This window comes from Cynocephalus volans, chromosome 10 (genome assembly GCF_027409185.1).
Source record: "Cynocephalus volans isolate mCynVol1 chromosome 10, mCynVol1.pri, whole genome shotgun sequence".
In the NCBI taxonomy this organism is placed as follows: domain Eukaryota; kingdom Metazoa; phylum Chordata; class Mammalia; order Dermoptera; family Cynocephalidae; genus Cynocephalus; species Cynocephalus volans.
The window spans coordinates 42,379,986-42,407,928 of NC_084469.1; the positions used below are offsets into that span (position 1 = coordinate 42,379,986).

Consider the following 27,943-nt stretch of genomic DNA (forward strand, 5'->3'; position numbering starts at 1 on the left):
AAGAAAAAACAAAAAAAAACTGTCCAGATAGAAGGCTGTTTATTATAGAAATGATAATGGGAGCCGCCGCAGCATCCAATGTCCTCTCAGGAAAGTCTCACGTGAGATGTAGCAGACGCTCCTACTTGCCTACCCAATTTCCCATTCCCCCTTTTCCTTACTAGCAAAATCTCACTTTTATTCAAGGCAGCAGTGTTCCTACCTAAATATCCGCTTTCCCAGACTGCCCTACACCTGATGATGCCTTTTTGGCCTGTGAGATGAAAGTAGAAGCAAAAGTCTCCTGTGATTTCTGAGAAAACTTCCGCTTTTCTGATAAAAGGGAACAGGTGCAACCGGAGCATCCATCATTTTTCCTTCCTTAAAAATAGATGTGTCATCTCCAGTCATGACAGCGATCTTGTGGCCATGAGATAATGAGCATGGGGACAAAAGCAAGCTCCCAAAGGACAGAGGAGCCTCAAGGCCCATAATGGAATTGAGTAACTGCATCAACACCCGCAATTGCCTCCTTTCAGACTTCCCTTTTAAAAAGAACATGCAAACCCTTTTTTCCTTAACTTACTGTTATTTGTAGCATTTTCTGTTACATGCAGTTGAGCTAATTGCTAACTAATAGAGGAAATCAACTGGTTTATTAAAGCCATTAATATTGCAACCAATTTAACAAAAAGCAGTGTTCAAACTATATGGAGGGGAGGGGTTTGGTTTCAACCTTCACTTTTCATAGCAGGAAATCAACATATATATATATATATATATATATATATATATATATATATATATATATATATATATATATATATAAAGTTGATAAGCCAAGAAACACTATAAGCATATCATTTAGAGTTTTGGAAATAACCACCCAAAATATAAACACAGAAGCAGTTGAAGACGTTTGCTTCTAGGAAATGGAATTGAGAGTGAAATGAGAAACTTGCTTTTCTTTGTTAAGCCCTTCCATACTACTTGATTCTCTCACCATGTTTTGTTGTTGTTGTTGTTGTTGTTGTTGTTGTTGCTGTTTTAATTAATTGTAGCAGGGAAAAATTATGTATGACATTACATTTTTTTTCCTGGCACTAAATTATGACTTCTTGAGGAAATGGTATGCTTCCTCCTTTTTATTAAGAATGGTGATATAAAGGTTTTAAGGAGTGTTTCCTGCTTCTCACAAGATTAGATCTTATTTTTAAGTGAAAAGTATGTATTACATACGATCTTAGAATATATTCTTCAAAACCAGGAATAGACTTTGGTTTCACTTTCTCAGTAGCCATTTTCAAAAGACTCAGGAGGTTCCCTGGAAATTGGTGGTGAGGGCTGAGCAGGTGATTCCAGAATCTCCAGTCCTGCTTCCACTGGAGCAGCTCTGCTTTATTATAGACACTAGGCTTTAACAAAAGACTTAATTAGAAGAGTTTGAAAATCTGAAGTTTGAAAATCATTGCACTGGGGCAAAAGTTAGCACAGCTATATTTGACCTGCAAACATATTTAGTTTGGCTTCCCATGTTTTTTTCCCTTTTAAATTTAATTACAAGTACTTAAAGATTAGACTTCATACAAACATCCAGATTTTCCATTTCTTTTGAAAATCTGAAAGCCCTAGCAACACAGGGACCACATTCATGAGTGGCAACAAATGGCCGGAGATGAGAAGCTTCTGGCTCCTTTAGATGAGGTATGCACTCTTCTATTCAACAGTTTTCACCAGGACTTCACCCACTTACAGTCTGGCCCCCACAGGAACTGGTGACCCTGCACTAAGGGACAAGGAATCCAACTACTTTCCTTGCAAAAAGGAATAGCACAGAGCAGTGAGGATAACTGAACGGGACTCTTAAAAACGTTTTCTGAATATCACTTATCAATTGTTTGTATTAGTCAGAATAGGCTATCATGTTACGTCTTAACATAATGTTATGTTGTGTTATGTCATGTTATGCTTGTGATGTGATGTTAACCGATTAGCCAGGAAATCAAGTGGCTACGTACAACAAAGGTTTATTTCTCACTTATGCTGTCTGTAGAACCTGAATAGGTAATAGGGATTCTGTTCTACGAGTCACCCAAGACCCACGCTGTGGCTTCACCATCTGGAGCACCACTCGCTGCCACAGAAGGGGAAGAAAGACTGGAGAACCTCACACCACAGCTTCACCTTCTTCACCCAGAAGTGACACTAGTCACTTTCTTATTTCACTGGCCACAGCTAACCACATGGCCTCAACTAAGGGAGCTGCGAAATATAGAACAAATGGAGGATTTGGCGAGCATTACTATCTCTACTACATACCACCTTCAGTAAATTATTTTACTTCTCTCAATCTTAGTTATGTACCCATAACATGAGGTTACATGGTACATGATGGTCCTTCCTACCTCTTGAGGTTATGGGGAGAATCAAATGAGATAATACCTAAAAGACTTTAATAAGCTCTAAGGGTTGTACAGATATAAAAGGATCATAATACCTACATCATGGTGGAATTACCGTGCCTTTATCTCTACACACATGTACATGCACACCCTTACCTATTTATTCAGAGCTGTGGGTCAAAGAATAGGTTCTCTGGGGGCTATAGAATGTGGTATTGCTTTCATTTTAACTGCACCATTCCAGCCAATTCACCTGTATCCAAGGCTGACCCAAGGAAGATAAAAAGGAAAACCACTTGCTACCCTCAGTCTCTCCCAAGTAGTTCTTGTCTTGACAAAATGATTAAAGTGTGGCAGATTTTATTTTCCAAAGATGGTTGCAACAATATTTCTCATCCCATATACTCTTATAATAATGCAATCTTAACACTCCTCTCATCAAGTGGTGGGATCTTTGCACCCTTGCCTTGAAACTGGGTAGACCTTGGTGACTGCTTCCTCCAACAGAGTATGGCAGAAGACACATTATATGAATTCCGAGACTAGTCGTAATAATGCCATGTACTTCTCTTGCTCTCTTGAGAGGCTCACTGTAAGAACCCAGTGCCAGGTTGTGAAGAAGCCGGAATGAGCCCACACAGAGGTCACAAATGTAGGTGTTCCAACCAACAGCCTAACCCCAGCCGATTGCCAACATCAGCTCCAGACCTGTGGCTGAAGACACCCCCAGATGCTTCCTGCCCACAGCCATCATGTCAAGTCCAGCCTTCAAGTCTTCCCAGCCAAGCACCAGATACTGTTTAGCAAAGTTGTCCCCACTGTGCTCCATCCAAATTCCTGTCCCACAGAATTTGTGAGCATAATAAAATAACTACTTTTTGCTGCTAACTTTTGGGGTGAATTTTTATGCAGCAACAGCATCTGGAACAGGGATTCATCAGCACCTGTAACAGTCCCTTCCTTCATTACTACACAGAAAAAGGTCAAATATGTATTTACTAAATTTTTACATCTCAAGTACTGTATTAATAGAAACAATTATGCGTCATGCTCAAATTGGTCAAAATTCAGTTAGGCCATGAACAACAGAAAAGCCAGAACAGTAACACTTAAAAAAGATAGAAGCCTGTTTCTCTCTCTTAAAAATTCAGATAGGCAGTTCAGAGATGCTACACCCACCAGATGGGATTCAATCTCTACCTTATTTCTCTGCCATTCACAAAATGATGCCACTACCCCCTTAGTACAATATGGCTGCTCCAGCTCCAGCCATTGCATCTACATTTCAGCCAGCAGGAAGGAAAAAAGGGGAGGAGATAGGTATCTTCCCCACTCCTTTAAGGATACTTCCTGGAAGTGTCTCCATTGGCCAGAACTTAGTCACATGGCCAGACCAAGACACAGTGATGAAATCTTGGAAAAGTTATCTTTATTCCAGGTTCACAATGCCTGAGCTAATAAGTGAGAAACCTGTAGAAGGGAAAAATAGATATTGGGAGACAAGTGATAGATCCTGCCATGTGCATATTCCAAAATTCAATCAATATGTGGTTTAGGATTGCAGGTTCAAATAACAGCCACCTCATGAACTATACCAATGCACCCTCTGATAGATGCTCAACCCTAAAGATTTAGGCTAGGTATTTCAGATTGAATAAAAACATGTTTTTAATGCAGCATCAACTTTTCTCAACAGATGGAATAGCCGAATATAAAAAATGGCAAACAAGTATTTAATAAATTAATGATCCCAAGAAAGGAAAAGACATTTATAGACAAATATTTCCTCTAACAACAGTAATACAGTCTTCCTTCATTATCTGTAGGGAACTGGTTCCAGGTCCTTCTGTGGATACCAAAATCCATGGAGGTTCAAGTTCCTTATATAAAATGGCATAGTATTTGCATATAACCTATGCACATCCTCCCATATCCTTTAAATCATCTCTAGATTACTTATTATACCCAATACAATGTACACGCTATGTAAATAGTTGCTATACTGTGTTGTTTTACTTAATTAGTCTTTTTTTTTATTGTTGCATTTTGGTTTTGTTTTTTCAGATATTTTCGATCCATGGTTGGTTGAATCCACTGATGCAGAACCCACAGATGAGAAGGGCTGATGCAGGAGACCAGCTCCAGTCGAGTTTGCGGGTCCTTGAAAGAGGGATGAGGAAGCCGGCAAAAATAACAAACACAGAACAGAGACCTCAATGCATCAATATGCACATTCTCTCTCTGCGGGCTGTCAGTGTGTTGCAGCTGGAGCCCAGTAGAGCATGAGACAATGCCTTTTATTTAGATTTTTCTCTGCAGGGGGGTTTTGGGTATTATTTTTATTGTATCAGCAAGCTTAAATCAATAGTCCAAAAAGCAGGGAGGAAACTTTTTTAGAGGTCAGCACGTCTTAGGTGATGAACTCCTGCTTCTTTTTCCTGGAATCAGGTTTATCAGATTCAAACCATCCCTTCATTGTCTTGAAGTTATCTTGTGACCTTTTTCTGTTAGCAAGCTGTGGTTAATATCCACCCTGTTAACAGGGTGGGAGCCAAATGTAAAAAGAACAGTGGATTTTTGAGCAGCATTATCATGCACATTTTGAGGTTATGCATTTGCTGTGGCCCTGTAATCTTGATCTAAATATTAAAGTGTCATTGTGCACAGCACCATCCTTCACAAAACCAAGTGTACTCTCTTATTCTTCTAAGATCTAATTTTGCAGGTTTAATAATTTTACAGCATATATTTTTATCCCAACCATATAATTTCCCATTAATACCAACCATTCTCTTGCCATTAATATAATCTCCAGTAAATGATGTTTGCCAACTTACATTAGGCTGCAGCTCATATTTAGTCATGAGCGGTGCTTTCGGAACATATGTTGGTGTGGTCAATTTATCATAAGCGGATAATTTTAAATTGTCCAATTTACTCGGATCCTCTGTGGGAATGTTTAGTTCAATGACTGCAAAGTCATTTGTGTTATTTTTATAATCTTTTGGGAATTCAGAGAACTGCCACGCTAACCAAAATATCGAAAGAGAGAGGGCGAAAGCTACAAAGCCGAGGCAGAAACCCTTATGGTTGTAGCAAGTGCTCGTAGCTACGGCCTTGCCAGCAGCTCTCCCTCCAGCGGCCTTGCCAACTCGGAGAGGGCAGCCCAAGCTGACTCCTTTAGGATCCTGCCATGGCGTGGATCGTGCCAGGCTGATGTTTTAAATATCCTGTTTTATATCCTACACATATTCCTGTCATCTATGTTTCCCTGGGCAAGTCACTCAATAACCTGAAGTTCAGTTTCATCACCTAAGGTATCACATATTTGTCATGAGGGTTAAATGACATTACACATGCCAAATGCTTTGTAAACAGTAGAGTTTTATACAAATATAAAGTTATGCACCTTCACAGCTATCACTCCAGTAAAGATACTTATTCAATGAAACAAAACATCTATAAAAATTTTAACAATGTATAAATATACTCATAAGATAATCTGCTGATTAAAAGATTCCAACAAAGTTTACAGTAACTACAACAGGATTTACAGATGCTTTCAATTGTCTACAGACTGGTTTAGTTTAGTTACATATATTGCTTTGTTTGAAGAAAGATCATTAATACAAATTCATGATTTACAATACCCCCCCTTATAGCAAAAAGAAGAAAAAAATAGATTCATCAAATAAAATGTCTTTCAGGCATTTATTATGCCAACTATTTAAATGATTATTCTTATTATGACATAAGAATAATATTCTTTTAGTGGTAAAAGATAGATTTTATTAGCCCAAGGACCACTGAGGAGCTTCCAGAAAGTTCCAAAGTAAAATCTGGCTATCCTTTCCATAAAACAAACAGAACCACAGCAATCTCTGAGTATCCCTTAAACATAAACTATGATGATTCCTTTTATAGTAATTGGGACTTAAGTAAATGACTTGTTACAAATTAAAAAAAAACAATAATTTAGAAACTAGTTAACACCACTGGCCCATATTTGGTTTTTACTTGCTTGTCTATGTCTAAGAAAAAAAATTACACCATGTATTAAAACTAACAATTATTTCTAACTTATACATTAGCCAAAGTGCTCATTCTCACCATGGATGCAAAACTTACTTTTGAAAATAATCTACAGAAATAATATGTAAACACATAGAGTTTTGAGACAGACTAAGAACATCCTCCTATGTTCTATGGACCAAAATGCAAAGATCTCCGTTACATACGTAAATGAACACAAAAGTTTCATTAATTTCGGATATACTGATATTACATGACTATGTGCATATATATGTACACCATAAAATAAATTTTGACAATGTTTCTAGTGACACCATACTTTCTAGCCCCAACTGCCAGAAAGAAAATAAAAACTTAATATGAAAACTACTTTTTCTTTTTTAAAACAAAATTCTTTAGTGGAAAAACAAACCCAAGACTCTTCTTTGCAACATGGACTGAGCTCTAAAATGTTCAGGGCCAAGAATCTCTTCGGTTGTTCCCCAATGTAACAGAACATATAAGCTTCCTCTCTATTCAGGAACTCTGATCTTCTCCAGTGTTCTACAAAAGAGAAAAAACTCCTTAATAATCAATGTTATTTAACTTCAAATACCAAATGAACATTAGAGTGCACATACACAAACCTAGATGGTATAGGCTACTACACACCGAGCCTACTGCTCCAACCACTGTTCTATATATACGGTCCTTGGTTGACCAAAACATTTTTAGTAAGTCACTTAATATCTCAGGGCTTTAGCAATCTAAAGTGTAATCCTTGAACCAGTGTATCAGCACCACCCAGAAACTTGTTAGAAATGCCGATTATGAGACCCCACCCCCATGAATAAGAAACCTGGCGATGGGGTGGTATGTGGGTGCAGCCCAGCAATCTTGTGCCCTCTAGGTGAGTCTGATGCATGTTCAAGTTTGAGAACCATTGTTCTATATAACATTACCTGTTCAGCCTACTGCGTTAAACAAATGTGAGATGTTACTCATATTAAGACCTAGTCAATTTTCCCAAGAGATCTAACCAGTAACTATTTACCTATGACTACCTACTTATCCCACAGAAACCCCTGATTTAAACCCTCATATTGGGGAACTGTAGTAAACCTTTCTATTCTGGGGGGGGGGGGAAAAACATGAGTATTTTAAAATAATCTTTCTTATGTTTCAAAATTTGTTCTTGCTATAAATCCGAAAACCACAGAATATGCATTCTTCAGGAACATTCGTTTAAAGCCACCAGAACTAATGGAAAGCAACTGAACTTAAAGCAGTTCTTAAAAAAATCAATGATAGTTTATTTCTCTCCCGGTTTTAAAATAATTTTAAGACACTGACAATATGTTTCTGGAATGTCCTAAAAGCTTCCAAAGAGCAATTAAAACATCGATACCATCATCCCATATTGAAATAACCACGTCTTAACACAACTTCTGTTAAGAATAATAATTTCATAAAAATTAAATTCTACAAGAGTTAGATATCACTGCATTAGTCATTAATCTCACTGATCACATCCATAAAACACTTACTTGTCTTAAAAACTGCTTTCCAAGATACGAGGTAGCCAAGCTGGTTAAATTCTTTCTGCTGCCCACTTTACATCTGATGTAACCATATAGGTTGGCACCTTGTAGCACCACACCCATGATAACCACTGCCTAGAACAAAGAGAAAAATAATCAATGGTTACCGGTCTAAAATTGACCTTTCTCTACGCCATAAATGGGATAGGAAGACTGTCATGAGTGCAAGGCCAGGGTTGTGCCAATGACACTCCTTAACTTACCGGAAGAGACCTATCTGATGTGTGCTCTTACAAGGTACTGAGTCATTCACCCAACAAATATTTATTCAAACACAATTGCTACATATGTCAGGCATCATGCTAGTCCCTGGAAAGGGGAGCTTTCTCTCTCTAATGTTTCCCATAGGTCTATGAGTAAAGATATAAGGAAAAGTAAATGAGACTCAGATAAGACTCATGTTTATTATTCCTTTAAGAATCGCAAAAGATCAGTCAAGAGGTGGATCAAGTTCAATAAACTGAGAGGAGGCAGAGCTGAATCCCTGCTCTATGCTAATGCATGTGACAGCTGGCTTCTGGAAAAGGCAACTCAGTGGCCCAAGGCAGAAATCAACAGGTGTCTGCCTTGGGTGGGGAGGGAGATTAATACCAGGAGGAACCACACTTTGGCAGAGCTATTTATTCCTTGTGGCCCCAATGGGGATCCTATAAGTGACCCCACTAGAAACTCAAGCCCACACCTTAAATATTACAGAAGAAAAATTAATTAGGACAATGTGAGGAGGCCCCCAAGTTTCAATATTCTAGAACAGAGATTGGCAAAGTTTTTCTATAAATGGCCAGATAAATATTTTAGGCTTTGTGGGCCATATGGTCTCTGTTGCAACTACTCAACTCTGCCATTCTAGCCCAAAAGCAGCCACAGACGATATATAAATAAATGGACATGGCTGTGTTCCAATAAAAATTATAACAAACAGGTGTCGGGCTGGATTTGCCCTGCAGGCCAGTTTGCCAACCCCTGTTCTAGAATAAACAGCTCGTCAACTCTTCTACTACTGAAAGGGTTAGCCAGAAGATATTTACATCTGTGAAAAGCAAAGCAGCTATACTAAGAATGTCTTTTTCCAATCCAAACTTATTCTCCTTAGTCCTTAATAAGCTGTACAGCCAATTTTAACTAAGTCAGAGGATTTAAATGTTTAATTAAGGAACAGATTCAAATTCCTAGCAAAAGAAGTGGAGCTGGTACTTTCTGTCCTAAACTTACGTTTCATGGAAATAAACACATTAGTATTATACAAGGTTGCTAGTTACCTAAATAAACATAAAACTATATTTGTATTTAAATAAATCTCCTTTAACTTCCCATGCTTCTCAAACTGGGGTGCTCCTGGGTATGTATGTACCAACACACCAGGGGGCACCTGAGTTCACTGAGCAGCATAAACTTTACTCAATGGCAACACATTTTAAAATGAACTTCTAAGTTAAAACAAGCAGACGTCTGGTTTAAAATGGTGTGGTGAAGTCAGACATAAAGATCTCCCTCCCCTTAAGATAGAGACAGAAAATAGGTTTTTTTTAAAAAAAAAAAAAAAAAATGGCAAATAAGCCAGTATGAATAAATATAGAAAAAGGCTGCTGGTCAGAGAAAGAACCCGCTTGGTGCAGCACTACACAGCTCCTAACTCTCCAAAGAAGCTCTCAGGGAAATTTCACTAATTACCTCCCAACAACTTAGAGAGAAGCAAAAGGCCAGAAGACAGAGACAGCCCTAAGAAAAAATTGCAGAAATAGCCACAACAGCAGAGACTCTTCCCAACCAACAATAACCCAAGAAGGTAGGAAAATCCCTGCAGCTTTGCCATGGTGGTGCCTCCCTGGTGGGAAGAAGACAAGAGAGGAAGTACAGGAGGACCGACAATCATGAATGAGAGCCAATTATCTTTAATAAAGAAGCGAGGGTACAGGAGGCTCATGGAGAGCATGGGGGAAGCCCCCCTTCCTGTCCTATGGTCTTAACATAGGACCAAACTGTCTTTCACATAATCTTCCCCTGTCCTGTTTCAGGGAAGTAGAAACACTGCTAGAGAAAGACTGGGCTGATTCTCCTGGATGGGTGGACGCTACGGCTCCTGGGTCTTACAAACGATGTAACGCAGGAGGGTAGAACCAGAATAGAGTATACAGCCAGCCAGGAGATAAGAGCTCCACTACGTAAGAAAAGGACAAACCCAGACAAGCCAGCCAAGGCAGCCCAGAGCCTGGCTGAGTTCTCCTCCTCACACCTGCATCTCCAGGCCCCAAACACAGCATTCAAATACTAGCTAAGAACAGCGGCCACATGCCTCACACAACCTGGGAAGGCAATCAAGGAGAATTCACCCACACTAAACCAGCAGAAAGAAGGTCTAGACAAAGCTGCCACTGTAAGCAAAATGGATAAGGAAAAAGGGACGGGGATCTGCGCAATATTATAGCAAAAATAGTAAGAAAGAAATACAGTATGCAAAACATGGGTGAAGAATCTCTTCTGAAAGAAATATAACCCACCAAAGTAGAAGCATTCCTAGGAATACTTCACCCTATAGAAGAATCTAAAGATGAGAATTCAAAGAGCATGAAGGTATGATAAGACAACAGGAGATGGATATGGAGCTGGCAGAGCTAAAGAACACAGACAAGCCTTCGCTGACCCCACTGCCTTGTACCATCACCTCTCTAACACCCCCTACTATATTCTTTATCATCTGTCTACCCTCCACTAGAACAGATGCTCTATTGGAGCAGCATTCTTGTTTATCTGGCCCCTAACTATACCCCAGCACCCAGAACAGCTACAACACGTGGGGAACTCTTAAAAATACTTGCTAAATAAATAAGTACAAAAGAAAACGATGAAAGATTAAAGCAACTAGAACACAGTAGATGAGAACTGATTAAAATGATCCAATGCAGACATAACTGGTACCTCAGAATTAGAGATGTCAAAAAAACAGAACAAATGTAGAAATTTAACAGAAGACAATTTTCCTGATTCAAAGCAAAACTTAAGCCTGCATGTCAGAAGGGCACATGACTTCCAGAAAACTCAATATAGAAAGATAAATATAAGGGCCACCCCATGGCTCACTTGGGAGAATGTGGTGCTGATAACACCATGGCCAAGGGTTTGGATCCCTACATAGGGATGGCCAGTTAGCTCACTTGGGAGAGCATGGTGCTGACAGCACCAAGTCAAGGGTTAAGACCCCCTTACCGGTCATCTTTAAAAAAAAAAAAAGAAAGAAAGATAAATATAGACACATCCTGGTTATGATATTTTAAAATGTCAGGAACAACAACAACAAAAAATTCCTTAGAGAGAAAAATTATTCACTTACTTACATGAAGGTTAAATTAAGTCTGGCCTCAGACTTCTCCAAAATATCCAGTATAAGAAAAAGATGGAGTGATGTCTTCCAAAAAGAAATTGTTACCCAAGATTACTAATCCGGCCAAGTCATCATTCAAGAATAGTCAATAAGCCCATATTCTTAAACATGAAAGAGGTAAAGAAAAGTAACACTTACATGTTATTTTTGAAAATATCCCCCAACACTGAAATGTAGCCAACCAAGAGGTAAAAGGAAAAGTTGCAAAAGGCCTGGTGGTAGACACTAAATCGATGTATTTAAAGAATAGACCAAAGACTGAACAACCAATCAGAAATATCTTTTCAAAAGGTAATTATTATAAAACTTGACAACACAAAAATAACACTGGAATGAACAAAAAGAAAGAAAGATAGGAAGGAGTATGAGTGTTCATTTTCTTCCTTTTCTAAATAGTCTCAAGTCAATAAACAGGCTTACGTATGTTACTTAATGTTATAAAGAAAACTACGAAAAGAACTAAAATAAGACTATAATAAACAAAAGTCCAGAAGTAGGAGCAGGCAGAAGTGGAAGAAAGTACACAAGTGTTACTCTCCCCCCTTTCATGGTAGGAAATCCACTAATATTGAATAAACTTCCTAATTCATGAAAGAGGGTTATGATACAAACATAGAAAGTATAAGGATACTACTAGAAGAACTGAAAATAGACAATAAAGCTTCCAAATCCCAAGAAGGAAAGTATGCATGTATGTGCACACACAGAGAATAAGAGAACCTATACAGCAAAATAGGAACAAGGAAATACTGAAAATTGGGGAAAAAACATAATTAAAGCCAAAACATATCTGATATCAATAAATACTAAATAGAATAAACTTAACTATTAAAAAGATAAGACTCGGTTTGGGTTAAGCAACAGAATGCATTTTCCAAAGATGTCAGCAACAATATTACCTATTCCACATGCTCTTCTAGAACCTTCTTACTCCCCCATCAAGAGACAGAGCCTGATTCCCATTCCCTTGAATGTGGGTGGGTGGCAAAAGTGATGCTGTGATGTCTTAGACGAGGCTGTAAAAAGCAATTCAGCTTGCAAACTGGAATATCTCAACTGGAGTACTGAGTATGCACATAAGCAATCTGACTTCCAGGAGTCCACCTAAACTCAGCCATGTGGAGAGACATGTGGGGCAGCCAGGGACCTCAAGAAGAAGAGATGTCTCGCAGCCCCCAGCCACTCCAACTACTGTCTGACTACAACTACTCAAGACCCAATAGAACCCTTCCCAAGATCCTGAGCCACAGAAAACTGTGAGATAATAAAGAGATTGTTATTGTTCTAAGTCACTAAGTTTTGGGGTGATTTGTGATGCAGCAATAGATAACTGGAACAGGTTACCAACCAACATTTTCAGGTCATTCTATTACGGGCACTAATACCCCAAAAAATCAGTGAAATGGGGTCTTCCACAGGATCTGCTCTCCAGTACTTAGAAAAAAGTAGAGCTGGGAAACAGAACTAGGGAAATACACGATGAAGCTGCCTATTCAAGTAGGTCTCTAACGCCGAGGGCATAGGTGACTGCTTACGGTGACTACTCATCTGAAATCGTGATGGACTAGTCAAAAATTCTACACTGATACTCACCAACCACTTCACTCTGAAGGAGAAGAGAGCACTGAAGGCAAATATCACCCACAGCACTGGACAGGCAACAAGTCCTAGCCAAAAGATTCTAGACTCAGCCTCTGAAACACTTTTATTCTCTTGAGAAGATGCCTACAAAAGAACACAAATTGACTCATCACTGTTGTGAGATTTATCAGTAAAAATTAACATTTTTTTTTTTTTTTGTCTTTTTGTGACTGGCCGCACCACGCTCAGCCAGTGAGCGCACTGGCCATCCCTATATAGGATCCGAACCCGCGGCGGGAGCATTGCTGCGCTCCCAGCGCCGCACTCTCCAGAGTGCGCCACAGGGTTGCCCCTAAAAATTAACATTTTTAATAAAAACATATTACCCTCAAATTCAAACATTAACAAAGACAACCCAAGTCCTAAGTTAGAACCCCCCAAAACAGTGGCATTACCACTATTGTAATTTTAGAAACTGATTTTAGTAATTCAAGAATTTTGCATTTTCAGGGCCGAATGGACAGTTTATAAATACCCAAGACAGTAAAGAGCGGCCCCTGATAGGCTTCTATTAATTCTTCTTGCACTTGCACTGTTTACTCATAAAGAAGCTTTGAATGATAACTTTCTGGGTGAAGGTCAAGGATATCAAGGTTATAGTCATCCTGGAGACTAAAAGGTCAAGTCGGGGTCTAGAAAAAGAAATGGAATCAAGGGGTTCTGAACAATGACCAAAATGTCTCAGCAACAGCACTACTATGGGTTGAATTGCGTTCCCCCAAAGTTTAATATGTTGGAGGCTTGGTCCCCACTGTGAAAGTGTTAAGAGGGTGGGAAATCTTACTGTGGTAGCTGAAAGGTGGAGCCTTGAGGAGGTGGTTAGATTGTAGGACCATGCCCCAGTAAATGGATTAATAATGGTGGTCGGGAGTGTGGTTCTGAAGACTTTAAAAGAAGAGCACGTGAAAGTGTCTCTCTCTGCTCTGCCATTTTCTGCCATGTGAGACCCCAGCACTGCTGTCATCAAGCCACCACCAAAAAAGACCCTCACCAAATGTGTTCCCTGGACTTTGGCCTTCCCAGCCTCCAAAACCGTAAGCAATAGATTTTGTTTTCTTATAAATTACCCAGTTCCAGGTATTTTGTTATAAGCAACAGAAATGAACTAATACAATCACCCAGGAATTTATAAGAGTGGTGAGTGTTTCCAAGGTAGACTTTATAATATTAGGGAATACGGGCTCACCGAGCACAATGCTGCTTTCTGAGAAGTATTACTTGTCAAGGCCCTCTCAAGCAGAAGACAACCAACTCAACTGGTACTGTCTCTAGGAGTTTTGTCCCCTGCCTTCCAAACTGATATCCACAGGTAAACTGAATGTTCACCGTAACAGACAAAGGTCCCCCCAGGGCTCAGATTTTCTATCTAGTTGCAATCCTCCTTTTTTCTGCCCACAACTGGAAGATGACCAGTTGGAAACAAAGACAGAACAAGATTCAGAAGCAGTTATCCGCTGGACATAGAGGGTTTCATGGAAATACCCAGCAAGGCAACAAAGCTGGGACCATCAGAAAGAGATATTTTATCAGCAACCCCTGAAAGGCATCTTATCATACTGTATAAACTCTGACCCAATGTCCTTTCAGAGGATGTTGGCCTACACATGCCTTGTTTCCAGTCTGAACTAGACAGAAAAATGTAGTAAGTTTTAGAAGGACATCTGGTTTAGTACTGACATGCTAAGTAATCTGAGGTAGTGCTTTTAATCTCAAATACTTCATCTTTAAATGTTTAAATGTAATCTACACATAATTTATTGTATGATATTATTAAAAAAAAAAAAAAAAAGCAGTTTACCTTCCTGGACTCAAACACCCAGTGGCTCTTTCCATCTTCATCAATATGATTCCACCAACGTAGGCCAACCATTAGTCTACCTGTGACATTCTGATAAAGATTAACATAAGCACACCCATTTTAAAACATTATTTAAAGATCTACCATAAGGTCATTTCTTAGTGCAACATTTCACAAACAAAAATCTCCAGCTTTACCTCCAAAATATCCAGTTAAAGACTGCTGTGTATCAGGCCTGGCTAAAAGATTAAGTAGTAAAATGGCAACAGCAGGACCGACGGGGGTGGAGGGGACAAGCCAAGCAAATAAGTCTACCCACATACATTACCCCCACTCTTCTCCCTCATGAACACTTGTCCTTTCTCAGCCTCTTGCTCTTTGGCTACTGCAACCTACATTTTCCCATATATCCTGACTGCATCTACATAAATTTTACAACTGTATATCCCCCAAAATGGTCAAAGACCCTGGCCCTCACTCAATCCCTCAAATGTACCAAGCTCTTTTCCTGCTTACTAATGTAGTGAATTAATTTGATAGCTTCTCTAATGTTTATTTACTCAAAAAATATTTACTGAGCACCTACTATGTGCTGGTAATAAATGTTTACTAACAGATACCACCCCCGTCCCCACAGAATTTCAAGTGCTGTGAGGAAGAGAGGCAGTCAACCAATGAACAAACGTGCCGTTACCAACTGTGATAACTGCTGTGTAACAGGGAAATGTGATGTAGTCTGGCTATCTGAGAACGACTACCTGAAGAATCAAGATTTAGGATGAAATTTAAAGAATACGTAGAAACCAATAATACAAGGGATGGGCCGACCCCGTGGCGTACTGGGGAGAGTGCAGCGCTGGGAGCGCAGCAGCGCTCCCGCCGCGGGTTCAGATCCTATATAGGGATGGCCGGTGCGCTCACTGGCTGAGCGCGGTGCTGCTGGTCACAAAATTTTAAAAAAGACAAAAAAAAATAATAATAATAATAATAATACAAGGGATGTTTAATTAGTGGTGTCCATTAATAGATTCAGGGGTTCTGTGAACTTGGATGAGGGAAAAAAATTATCTTTATTTTCATTAACCTCCAGTTGAAATTTAGCACATCTTTAAAATACAAATGTAGAAAATAAACCATGAATGTGGTCAGAATTGGCAGTGCCCATGACTCTGTCACAATAAAAACCACAGGTATTTTTCATTTTGTACTACACTTGTTGCAGATATCTCAAAATATTGTTTATGATCATCACTACTTTGAAAGTACAGACAGATGTTCCTCAGCTTACAATGGGGTTATGTCCCAAGAAGCCCATTACAAATGAAAAATGTTGTTAGTCGAAAATGCATTTAATACCCCAATAAACTCATCGTCAAGTCAAAAAATCATAAGTCGAAGCACTGTTTAAATTGGGGACTGTCTGTAGTTATTAGACCTGCTGCTAGATCTTACTACTAATGTGTTCATAAAGAAGTACACATTACTAAATCAGAAATTTACCTCTTTAATATTTTTAAATTATATTTTGATGTAAGTGACTTCCTTTGTAATCTTCTCTCTCTAAAAACGTTATTCATAGCTTCATGAGACTATGAAGGGGGTCCACAACACAAAAAAGATTAGGAATCCCTGTACTGAGGGAATGTGGGAGCGAGACGAGCATCCCAGATAGAGCAGTAGGCACAGAGACCCCTAAAGAAGAAAGTAAAATATACGGATTTATGAGACCTGGTGATTAACAGAATATGGGGTAAGAAAGAGGCAACTCATATATTTCTGGTTTGCTCAAGTAAAAAAAATTAGCGATTCCAGGCCCTGTGAAAGGGAACACTTATGGAAGAAGAGCATTTTGGGGGCGGATGATGACAAGTAGTATCTTACACATACTGTGTTTGAGGTGCCTCGATCACACCAAGTAAAACTGTCAAGAAGACAGACAGGGAAGTCTGGAACTGGATGAAGATATAGATTTGGGAGTTAACTCAAATTACAGATCAGCAACCAAAATCAGAAGCACAGACAATACTTCTTAGAAAAGGAATACAGAAGGAGAAGAAATGGAAGAGCTGTAAAGACCAAAATTCATACTGTAGAAATGCTAACATTTAAAGGATGAGAAAAAGAGAGTAGCTGGCAAAGGAGACTGAGAACTGCCAGAGGTCTTTTTTTTTTTTTTTTTTTTTTTTTTGACTGGTAAGGGGGTCGCAACACTCGGCACGGTGTGGTCTGCACCACGCTCAGCCAGTGAGCGCACCGGCCATCCCTACATAGGATCCGAACCCGCGGCCTCAGCACTACCAGCACCGTACTCTCCCAAGTGAGCCATAGGGCCGGCCCTGAAACCATTTCTTATACTCTTTTCTATCCGCTACAGCAGGGTTTCAACTTTGACACAACTGACACTTGGGGTTAGATAATTCTTTGTCATGGGGGAACTGTCCTGTGCATCTTAAGATGTTTAGCAGCATACATGGCCTCTACCCACTAGATGTCAATCACAATCTCCCCACCCCCAGTTGTAACAAACAAAAATGTCTTCGGTCATTTACAAATGTCCCATGGGGGCAAGTTTGCCCCTGGTTGTGAAATACTTCCCTAGAGCACCTACAGAAGCCTTTGCAAAAAGTGGGTATTTTTTAAGTATTTGCACATAAACCGTTCTGGGACCTTACCTAGAAATCATACACAGCACACCTGGAGGCGACTTTGAAGCAAAGTCAGTGGTATAGATTAGAAGGAATATGTAGGGTCTATGGCTACTAGTCACTTTTGTTTATTTAATTTTAAAGTTGACGTAGGTTGACATATGGCACAGACAACTAGGTATATAATAACCTACTAGGGATCTGATATGTCTAGCACTTTAACACAGATGAAGCCAGAAATAACAAGCTCTCAGATATTTTTTACTGTTTAAATGTCATTTAATCTCACATTAAATACAATTTTAAAATAAAAACAATCAAACCTACCTTAACTGCCCAAAAGTCACATGACAACAACAAGATAATTGTCACCATGCAGGCAATAAAGCTGCTGCTGAGCAATTCACAGAGAAGATAGACTATAATTGCACTGACTCGAAAGAATAAATGGAAAAATGATGCCACTGGATGTCTGAAAACCAAAACATAATAAAAGAAATGCAATTACATTTTAGTACAGGTACTAGCAGACATAGATGAAAAATGTTTTAGCCATGGCACAACCACGAAGAGTTTTGTCAAAATAAAAGAGATGACTTGAGGAAGCAAATCAACTACTGTTCTTTTTCCTTAAGTCCCACTATTTGACTAGGCCCCGTTGTCACAGAAAATACACTATGTAAACAGGACTTTAACACCTCATTGGATATAAACTTTCACAAAATATATAATGAGAATCTTTACCTAGCTTGGAGAAAGAGGAAACTATAGTCTTAGGATCTAAATCCTATTTTCAAATCATACCAAAAGAATTCCTAGGCCTTCAGAAATCACTTCAGAACTTAAGACAAAGTCACCATCAGGTAGAGTTTTTCTGTTTTTTGTTTTTTAACAACTTTATTAAGGTAAAATTCACATACCATACAATGCACCTATTTAAAGTATACAACTTAATGGGTTTCAGTACATTCACAGAATTGTGCAACCATCACCACAATCGATTTAACAGCTCTTCATTATCCCCAAAACAAACTCTGCACCCACTGGCAGTCATTCCCCATTTACCCCCAATTTCCCAACCCTAGGCAACTATTTTCTGTCTCTATAGATTTAATTATTCTGGACATTTCATATAAATGAAATCACAAAGCATGTGATCTTTTGTGACTGGTATCTTTCACTTAACATAATGTTTCAAGGTTCAGATAAGTGAATTTCTTTAAAGAGAACTAAATTTGGAATAGAAATATGTTTGCCTTCATATTTTCATGTTATTTATACTAAAGATGTAAATCTGAAATTTGCAAAATAAACCAAGATGTGATGTATCTACCGTATAAAAAAAAATGGTACAGTCTTGGAAAACAGTAGCTAGCCTGGAATTAAAAACACAGGTATTCAAATAATTGGATTTGCTGATTTGAAAACTCAGAACTAAGAAAAATTCCACATGTCAATTAGTTCTAAGAACATCTAAAATGTCATCTTTGTCTCAGACTAAATACAAACTAGTAATATACGAGGTACTTCAAAAAGTTCATAGAAAGATTTGTATTATGTTTAAATTCTACTTTTCCATGAACTTTCTGAAGTACCCTTGTACATATAATATTCACAAGCACATCCCAACCAATCTGCCTTGAATCCCATGAGCCAGCACCAGTCTGTGGATAGAACAGCACTGGACACTAACACAACTTGTGTAACTTATCCTCATACCTGATTTTGGATTTTTTTGGTCTATTGGTTGTCTCCTCTTCTGCATCAAACAGCGAAACATCTTCAGTGTCATCATTACTGTCCTAGTAGGAAAATGAAATACCCATGGCAAAATGAAATTCAGTATTTACATGCCTGCTACATACAAGACCACACTCATCAAAATGGAAGATTAAATTACAACATGGTCACAGCCATCAGCCTGCACAACCCAGGAAAAGGGTACGTGCAGATCCTTCACCCCACCCCAAATCATCTGGCAAAACCCCACACAGTAATCCAAGTATCAGCTGTCTCCATCCATGCCCTGGGGCTGCTGTGCCTTCTGAGAAAACACTGGGGTGCAGGTGATGCTCCTGCAAACTATCCTCAGTTGCTCTCCCAAGTCACAGAAAGCTGAGACTACCGGAGATAAACTCAGCGTTTTTGGCTCCTTCACAAAGTCATCTGACTGCACCCTTGTTTCCACACTCTTCCTCACAACTCTTTCTCCCTTTATCCAAGGCTAAGCCAATTATTTGTGCTCAGAATCCTTTCTTTTCGTGCCTCGTCAGAGGCTTGTTCCATCATTTTTCCCTTTAACACTTTCTTGTATCTTCAGATCTTCCTGTTGGATCTTTCTAATCCCGCTCTACTCTGGCCTCTCCTCCCCATTAGCAAGAGCAATCTCCCCAACATGGAAATCACACCATGTCACTCCCTTGACAAATGTTTCAATGGGGTCCCTACATGTACAGGATAAAATTCAACTCCTTCACATAGAGCACGTGAGATCACACAATCTGATGCCCACTCCCTGCCTTCCGACACTCCTTCCCCTGGGCACTGCAGCAGTAATATTACTACACGGTCCCTGAGAACACTAGTCTAGTCTCTCCCTTCTTCCTGTATTTCACAGGTTTTCTCTACTCAGAAAACTCTTCCCTTCCCCATCCCCTACCTAGTTCACCATCAGGCAAATACCAAATCATCCTTCAAGTCTTAGTGCAAATACTGAAAGAGCTGAGAAACTTCCCCTGAAATCTCCATGTTCCCCCAGCCCTTGGACAAATCTCCATTTGAACAATTAGCTCAGGGTATTCTTACTGCAAGTCTGCCCGTCCTACTAAGCTACTGGAGGACAAGGACTATTTTCACACCGTAATAAGTCCTGGTGTCTAGCGGAGAACCCGGCCAAATGGTACAATATTTGTTAAAGGCACGAGTGAATAAACAGAGGCGGCAATCACCTACAATACGCTGCAGACTTTGATCAGTGCCAGGAGAAATTCAAGTGCAAATGGGAGTAAAGGGAAGGAAGAGAATCATTTCTACCAAAGAGCTCTGGAGAAACTTCCTGGAAGACAGTTTACCAGTTGGGCCTAGACAACGTAAGCCTCCTGTTCACTCCAGACCCTCAACTAGGTAGATTTTCAAAGGCACAGACATGGGGATACACAAAGTATATATAGGGGATGCCCAAATAGCCCACATAGTAGGCGGTGGGTGGGAGAGGTGGAGTATGAGCTAAAGCTGGAAAGGTAAAATGGATTCAGATATATGTGACCAGTGGTGTCAACCTTGACTGTAGACTGGAATGCTAACACACACGCACACGCGCACACACACACACACAAAACTGATACTTGGGTCCCACCCCCAGAAGTTCAGATATAATTGCTCTGGGGTGTGGTCTGGATATCTGGAGTTTTTTAAAGCTCCCCAGATGATCATAAAACGCAGCCAAAATTGAGATCCACTGCATGCTATGGAAAAAGCTGAGGCTTCTGCTCTTAATCCCAACAGTCCAATCTCCATCCAGCACCAGAGATACATTTTCACATCAGACCATGTCATTCCCCTACTTAAAATCCACAGCACTTTGAAAAACAGACTTCTTATTGTGACCTATTGTGATCTGGCCCATCTCTAAGACTACTGTGTGGCAGGCTGAATAATGCCTCTTCTCAGTCCTGCCAAAGCTTATAATCCCTGGAATGTGTGAATATGTAAAATTACTTGGCAAAAAAGAATTGTGCAGATGTGGGGATTTCCCTGGACTATTTGGGTGGGTCCAATGATGTAATCACAATGGTCCTCCTTATAAGAGGGGCACAAGAGAATCAAAATCAGAGATGATAACACAAGGAAAGTAGAGATCAGAGACAGAAATGTGAATATGCTCTGCTGATGGCTTTGGAAATAAAAGGGACCGGCCAAACCAAGGAATACAGGCACTCTCTCAAAGCTGAAAAAGGCAAGGACACAGATTCTCCCCTAGAGCTTCCAGAAGGAATGAAGCCCTGCCCATACCTTAATTTTAGCCCCTTACAACTCATTTTGGACTTCTACCAGAATAGCAAAGTGTGTTTTAAGCCACTAAGTTTATAGTAATTTGCTATAGCAGCAATAGCAAACGTACAGTAACTAATCTCCTGCCAGACTGGCCTTTTTAATTCCTTAAACATGCCAAATTTGTGCCCCATTGGCTCCTTTTGCACTTGTAGTTCATTTCACCTACAACACCCTTTTCTCTTACCCCAATCTTTGAAAGACCAGCTTCTTCTCACTTATTCAGTAAATACTGAGTGCCTACTAAGTGCCAGGCACTGTTGTTAAGCAGTACAGGCACAAAAGAAAAAAGACAAATAACTCTGAACCCTGGGAGTTGCACTTACTAAGGTGAAGAAGACCATAGGCATAATAGATTAGGGGGCAAAATCAGAAGTTTGGCTTTTGACATATTAAGTTTAAGATGCTAGTCCAGTAATTAAAAAAAGAAAATTAAGAGGGGGAATCACTGGAGTGTTCTGAGCATAGGACTGACAAATTCTGACTCATTGTATTAAGAATCTAGAGGGTAGGAAGGGAATGGGGAAGACACAAAGCTAGGAGACTGGTTAGGAGGCTACTTCAATAATGGAGCCAAGAAACAATGGATTGGTCCAGGGTGGATACAGTGGGTAAAAAGTAGATAGAATCCAAACACATATTAAGGTAGAACTGATAGGATTTGTTAACGGGTTGAATGTGGAGGTCAGAGAAAAAGAGTCAAAGAAGATTCCCAAATTTTTGTCCTGAGCAGCTAAAAGGACAAAGATACCAAAGACAGACTCTAGGTACTCCAATATTTATAGGTCAGAAAGATGAGAAGGAATAAGCAGTGGGGACTGAAAAAGAAGTGCCAAGGAATGGGAGGTGAACCACGAGAGGGTAATGTCCTGGAAGCCATGTGAAGTGTTTCCAGGAGAAGGAGCCCATCAACTGTGCCAAATGCTGCTCACAAATAAGATGAAAACCAAAAAGTGGCCACCCTATTTTTAACAGAGCATCAGTGACCACAATAAAAGTAGTTTTAGTATAGCAGAGAGAGGCAGAGAAAGCCTGACTAGAACAGCTACAGCAGAGAACAGAAGAATTAAGAGACAAGCACAGACAAGTATTTCAAAGAACAAAGAATGAAGTGACAGCTGAAAGGGCATGTGGTGTTGTTTTTTGCTTTTTTTTTAAATAGCAGAAATTAAAGCATGTTGATATGTTGATGTGAGCAAGCCTTTTAAAAGGAAAAAAAATGGCAATGCAGGAAAGAAAATTGCTGGGACATTGCCTTCCAGGAGGCAAGAGGGGGTGAAGACCAGTGCACAGGTAGCAGGGACGGCCTAAGAATGGAGCCCAGACTGTTCAATCACAGTAAAAGAATGTATGGAAGATTACGGGCAAAGTTGCAGATAGGTAGGCAGGTGGTGTGAAAATTATTCTCTAACGGCTTCCATTTCTCAGTGAAAAAAGGTTATCAGCTGAGAGGATAAGGAAAGAAATGTTGAAGATTTGAGAAGAATGAAGTTTTAAGAGTTGCCTAAGAAGGTGGGAGAGTGAAGAGACTATGGAAGTGTAGAGATGACTACCTGGCAGTAATAAGGGCTCACTTAAGGAAGGTTCACGGACATGAACTTATAAGTGTGAACAGTTAGAATGTTTGTGTGTTTTTCTCCAGACTCATTCAGCCTGGGTGCAGGTTCAGAGAGCTGAATATAACCACGATTGGATTTTCTCCACTCAAGTCACCTCCTCACAGTGGTCTTTTCTGACCAAAAATTCTAGTTTTCTATCCTCAGACACTATTTCATCACCATGTCTTTGCCATTACTCTCTGCAAATATCTTTATTTATGTAATTTATCATGTCTCCCCACCCCACCCCACCCCCCTATACAGAACCCACCACCACCCAACCTGACAGTTCAGGGTAAGAAACCTGTCTGTACTGTTCACAGCCCTAGCCCTGGGACTTGAATTATTAAATTAGTAATCTCTAGTGGTAAACCTATGATCTACAAATAACTCCAAGGGCACAGACGTGATCGTGACCACCAACGTAGTTCGATAACAGCAAGTCGAATGCAGGGGCTGTGGCGATGTCACCCCTTCCTACACGACCGCTGCGCACCCCTGGGGGTCAGGCCAGGAGCGAGCTGAGAGATGCCCGCAGGCCGCCCCCTTCCTCCCGGCGCGAGGGCTGAAAAACGTGAGACCACTCCAACTTCACACTCGAGGGCGCTTCTGCACCCCAGCGCGGATCCCCCGCCCCCAGCTGTCCCTGCTCAGCGTCGCCTGGGTCAGCGCCACCAGAGGCCTCGGAGCGCCCGGCTGCCCTCCCCGGACTCTGCCCGCGCACGGTCCTCCTCTCCCCTCCGCCGACCCCGGCCTTGGGACGCTGGAGTCGCGCCTCACGGACCCTGCAGGCCGGGCACCCAGACGCCACAGACCCCTCCCGGAGCCCACAACGCCTCACCTGCTGCAACATGGCGGCCCTACGCCAGCCTCACTTCCGGGAGCCACGTCAGCGCGGCAGAGGGACGGTTCCGACTTGGAACGGACGCGACCTCGTCGCCACAGGCCTGCAGAGACCAACGGACGATCCCAGCCCGGCCCTGCGTCCGCTCGGTGCCTCGCGGGAGAAGCAACCGCGGGGGCGTGGTGATCCGGGGCGGGGCGAGAGCGGGACGGGGCGATCCGAAGGCGGGGCGAGTGCGGGGGCGGGGAGATCCGGGGCGGGGCGAGTGTGGGGGCGAGGCGAGAGGGGGCGGGGTCCGAGGCGGGGCGAGGGCGGGGGCGGGGCGACCTGGGGCGGGGCGTGCGCGGGGGAGGGGCGATCCGGGGCGGGGCGAGCGCGGGGGCTGGAAGATCCGGGGCGGGGGGAGCGTGGGGGCGGGGCGGGGCGGGGCCATCTGAAGGCGGGGCGGGAAGTGCAGACCCGGCGAGGGCGGAGGCCAGTCCAGGTAGGCGCGAGGAGGTGGGGAAGGGGCTCAGTGCCACCGTCAGCTGTAAGGGGTGAGCTTCGTGGTTTGGTAACGCAAAAATGTTTGCTGCTTACGGGGTGCAAACTGTAAAGACGTTCCCTTCTGCGTCGATGCCGTAAGTGGCCGGGGCGGGACTTCATTATTTCATAGTTTAATTTTGTTTGAATGTTTTATAACGACATGTATTTCTATACAGTATTACTTTTGCTCTTTAAATTTTAGGAACAGTTGGAAAAATAAACGTGCTCTTGCGAAGGGATAAAAGGTTATTAAGAAGAACAAGGCAAGAGAACTCTAGAACAAGCACTGGAGAGTGTTACTAGGGGAGGAATCCAACCTTAGAGGCCAGTGAACAGTAGGGAACAGGGTTGAGACCGTGTGTCCTGGAGTTTGGGCACTTCATGACTTCTTGTCCTAAAGTGGGGGTGACAATGGTATCCTTGCAGAGTATCTAATAAACGAGAGACGCTATTCTTACTGTCTGGCTGCTAATGGCATGATTGTTCCTGGACGAAAGACCTGAAATTCAGGGGCTTTAATCAGCTTTGAAACTGTGATGATAACAGTATCCTGTCTGCCTGGCCTAACGTCTGACTGCAGTTGGAAGGCTCGTGGAATAACGTGTATTCATGCATTTCTGAATTGAGGGGATTCTTTCCATTAAGATCACAGATTTTTGCATGGCTATTTGCCAGTACTCTCTTAAACCTAATATCCTGATAATGAAGGGGGGAAAAAAACCACATTTCTCAAAGGAGAGGAAGCTTGGCAAAGCAACTGCGTTCGTGCACTTATAAGAGGTGAGCAGCTGAAGCTGCCAATAGAGGGCCATGCCCATGGCATGTTTTCAGTGGCCCACCCAGGGTTGTGGGGATTTGTGGAGTTGTCTTTTTATTGTTTTTGCTTTGCTTGTGCATTACACTTGAATTCATTACCATCCTTTAACTTAGGGTATTTCACAGAAAAATCTGAGTTTCTGGCTTTTTTTGTGTGTGTGTGAAGAAGCAAAAGATCTGGCCATGCTGAGCCACTGAGTAGAAGCTATCCCCTTTGCATGAGGCTTGAGCTCTTCAATGGGCCATTGCCCCCCCCCCCCCGTGGTGGGCTGCAGTCTTCTACATTACCTGCCTGGTCCCTGACACTCTTCTCCGAAGGTTTAGGTTGAAACCAGAAGACACTCGATATTAATGGCCATCTTTGTAGAGAGAAAGGATATGCTTCATTTTCTTTTCATAGGAGTTAGCTCTGAGAAGGAAAAGTACACAAAACATTCTCAAATACAACAGGTCAACCCTGTTGAGAGCTTCCCCTCTTAGCAGCAATTGAAAAAATAAATGATTCTTAGCTGAACTCACTGCGTTTCTATGCAAAAATACCAGGAAACTCCAATGCATTATCCTGATATAATCCCAACACTTCATTTGCTGGAAGAAATGATAGCACTAAACTGGTGGTGATGAGTGATATGAAATTTCCAATGACCACCTGTCTGTCTCCCATCAATGAAATTGGGCTTTCCTAAGTCTTCGCTGAATGTTGGGAATACAGATGCTAATCTCTCCCAGCCTCTTTCTTTTTTCTTACTTTGATAATGTCCATTCTTTGGCTCATAGAAAGATAATTAGGAATTCTCACGTTAATTACCAGGGAACTGTCAGAAAAAAAAAGCCAAACACCAACATCCACTTGGTTTTCTATTTATTGTAAGACATTGTAATTTCCCAAGGCTGGTTTAGATAAATACATTTTGTCCAAGTTCAGGGGCTGCTGTTTTCCCTTGCTTGGTGAAATTATCAATAGGCAGGCCTTTGATCTTCCGGATCCATGCAGCTTTGCTGGCTTTTCCTGGATTGACCGCTGCAGTGGACTCACTAGCCTGATATTCCTTCATCTTGGCTTCCCTGTACTCTTGCTCCTCCTTCACGGTCAACAGCATGAACCCAGAGTTCAATCTAAGGGGATCAAGGGTCGTATAGAAGTGAGGCCTTTCTTTCTTGAGAGACAGGGTGGCCATCCCCACTTGTGGAGCTAGCATGCGGTTCGGTTTAATGACCTGCCTACTGGTCAGGGGGCCCATTCTGCATACTGCCTCTTCAATTGAACTGGCCACTTGGTCTTGCCCTTTAAAGCTACCAGAGAGCCTGGAGCGGATAATCATGGGCTGGGGTATGGTGGACTGGACTCTGGGACTGTGTAAAGAGTTCTTCAAGTTGGGCTGCAGTTTCTGGATTTCAAGAGGAATATTGGTTTGTTTCATATCTGTGAGAGGATTGCTGAATCTCAACTGATCAACTGCATGTTGGACGGATTTTCCTTTGAAATTCAGGACCTTCCTCGGGTGTGATATTGAAGGTCCCCAGGCATCAATGACTTGGGTTTGGGGCCTAGTGGGATAAGCAAATTCCCCTGAATTATGAGCTTGCTGCAGGGCGTTGACAGTGAGGAGGAATTGGTCAGGTGACATAGGGACCTTCCAGGACTTTTTCTTTGGGCGATTGACCAATTCTTCAGGAGTTTCCAGTTGTCCTTGTTTTTGTACTTTTTCCACATTATCTGCTTTTTCAAAAAAGAGAACAAAAATATTAAGTATTTAGGCATGAAAATTAAAGCCATTCTAACTGCTAGACGCACTGAGGTCTTTGTCACCCAACAGGCATATCACCATGTGGGTAAACGTCCCCAAAGGTATCAGAATGATACCAGAAGTGACTTAGCAAGATTAACTTTTAACAATATAGTCATACTTGTATAAAGTGTGTATTAACCTCTAGATGTGCATATTTTGCTTTGTTGGGGTTTTTTTTTTTTTGGTGGCTGGCCAGTATGGGGATCCGAACCCTTGACCTTGGTGTTACAAGGCTGCGCTCTAACCAAATGAGCTAACCAGCTAGCTTAGATGTGCATATTTTGAAGGCAACATATGTGATTCCAATGCTACACATATGTGTGAAACTTGCCTGTGGGAAGGACCTTCACATCTCATTTATGTTCACATAAAACAGCCCTTATAAATTTATAATAACATACCCAAAATATTTTTCAACAATTGCATCACAAAGTTTGATCTCCACCTTATTAATCAAGTTTGATTCCAAATGATCTTGGACATGTCTAAAGTCAAACCTGCCTTCAAAGAATATGTCACCCCTAAGTAATGTAGAATATCACAACATGACTAAAAGGCAGTTCCTAAAGAGGTGTTGCCAAAATGTTTTCAACAATAGCAACAGGTCCAAAAGCCACTGATAAGAACAAGAGACTCCTTCTGGCATATTAGTTTATGGTAAAGACCTCCAAAGTGTCTGAGTTCCTTAAGTTAACAAAGATCTCTTCATGGGTGAGCAAATCTATTATGTAACTCCCATTTGGGCTTTTCAGTCCCTGCAATACCTCACAGAAACACTGAAAGCATTATCCTCATTTTACAAAAGTAATAACTGAGTCACGAAAAGTAGAAGTCATTCGCTTAGTCTGACCTAGCAAGTAAAAG

At 41.1% G+C, this 27,943-nt stretch overlaps 2 protein-coding genes across 5 annotated transcripts in view; both read right to left on the bottom strand.

Annotated features, from left to right (window-relative positions):
- Positions 1-4,556: 4,556 nt before the first annotated feature.
- TVP23C (trans-golgi network vesicle protein 23 homolog C) lies at positions 4,557-24,133 on the bottom strand. The gene is made up of 7 exons (XM_063110134.1): positions 23,946-24,133; positions 19,176-19,258; positions 17,784-17,928; positions 14,812-14,901; positions 12,966-13,097; positions 7,940-8,068; positions 4,557-6,956 (listed from the first exon to the last, which is right to left on the bottom strand). The coding sequence occupies exons 1-7, from the start codon at positions 23,955-23,957 to the stop codon at positions 6,930-6,932; spliced, it is 618 nt and encodes a 205-aa protein (XP_062966204.1). The 5' UTR covers positions 23,958-24,133; the 3' UTR covers positions 4,557-6,929.
- A 2,052-nt stretch (positions 24,134-26,185) lies between these two features.
- The window catches only part of FBXW10B (F-box and WD repeat domain containing 10B), a 34,611-nt gene continuing 32,853 nt past the window's right edge, over positions 26,186-27,943 (bottom strand). For 2 of the 4 annotated variants that reach the window (XM_063112444.1, XM_063112441.1), the window contains one exon: positions 26,186-27,009. In XM_063112444.1, coding sequence (XP_062968514.1) covers positions 26,186-27,009 — 824 coding nt within the window. The remainder of the gene's footprint in view (positions 27,010-27,943) is intronic. The other 2 variants (XM_063112443.1, XM_063112442.1) reach the window with 1 other exon arrangement.

What these genes read in the sequence shown, in the direction of transcription:
- TVP23C (XM_063110134.1), bottom strand. An exon ending in CCAAAAAAATCCAAAATCAG is followed by an intron (nt 17,929 to 19,175) that starts GTATGAGGATAA and finishes TTTGGTTTTCAG; the next exon opens with ACATCCAGTGGCATCATTTT. An exon ending in GTGACTTTTGGGCAGTTAAG is followed by an intron (nt 14,902 to 17,783) that starts GTAGGTTTGATT and finishes AATCTTTATCAG; the next exon opens with AATGTCACAGGTAGACTAAT.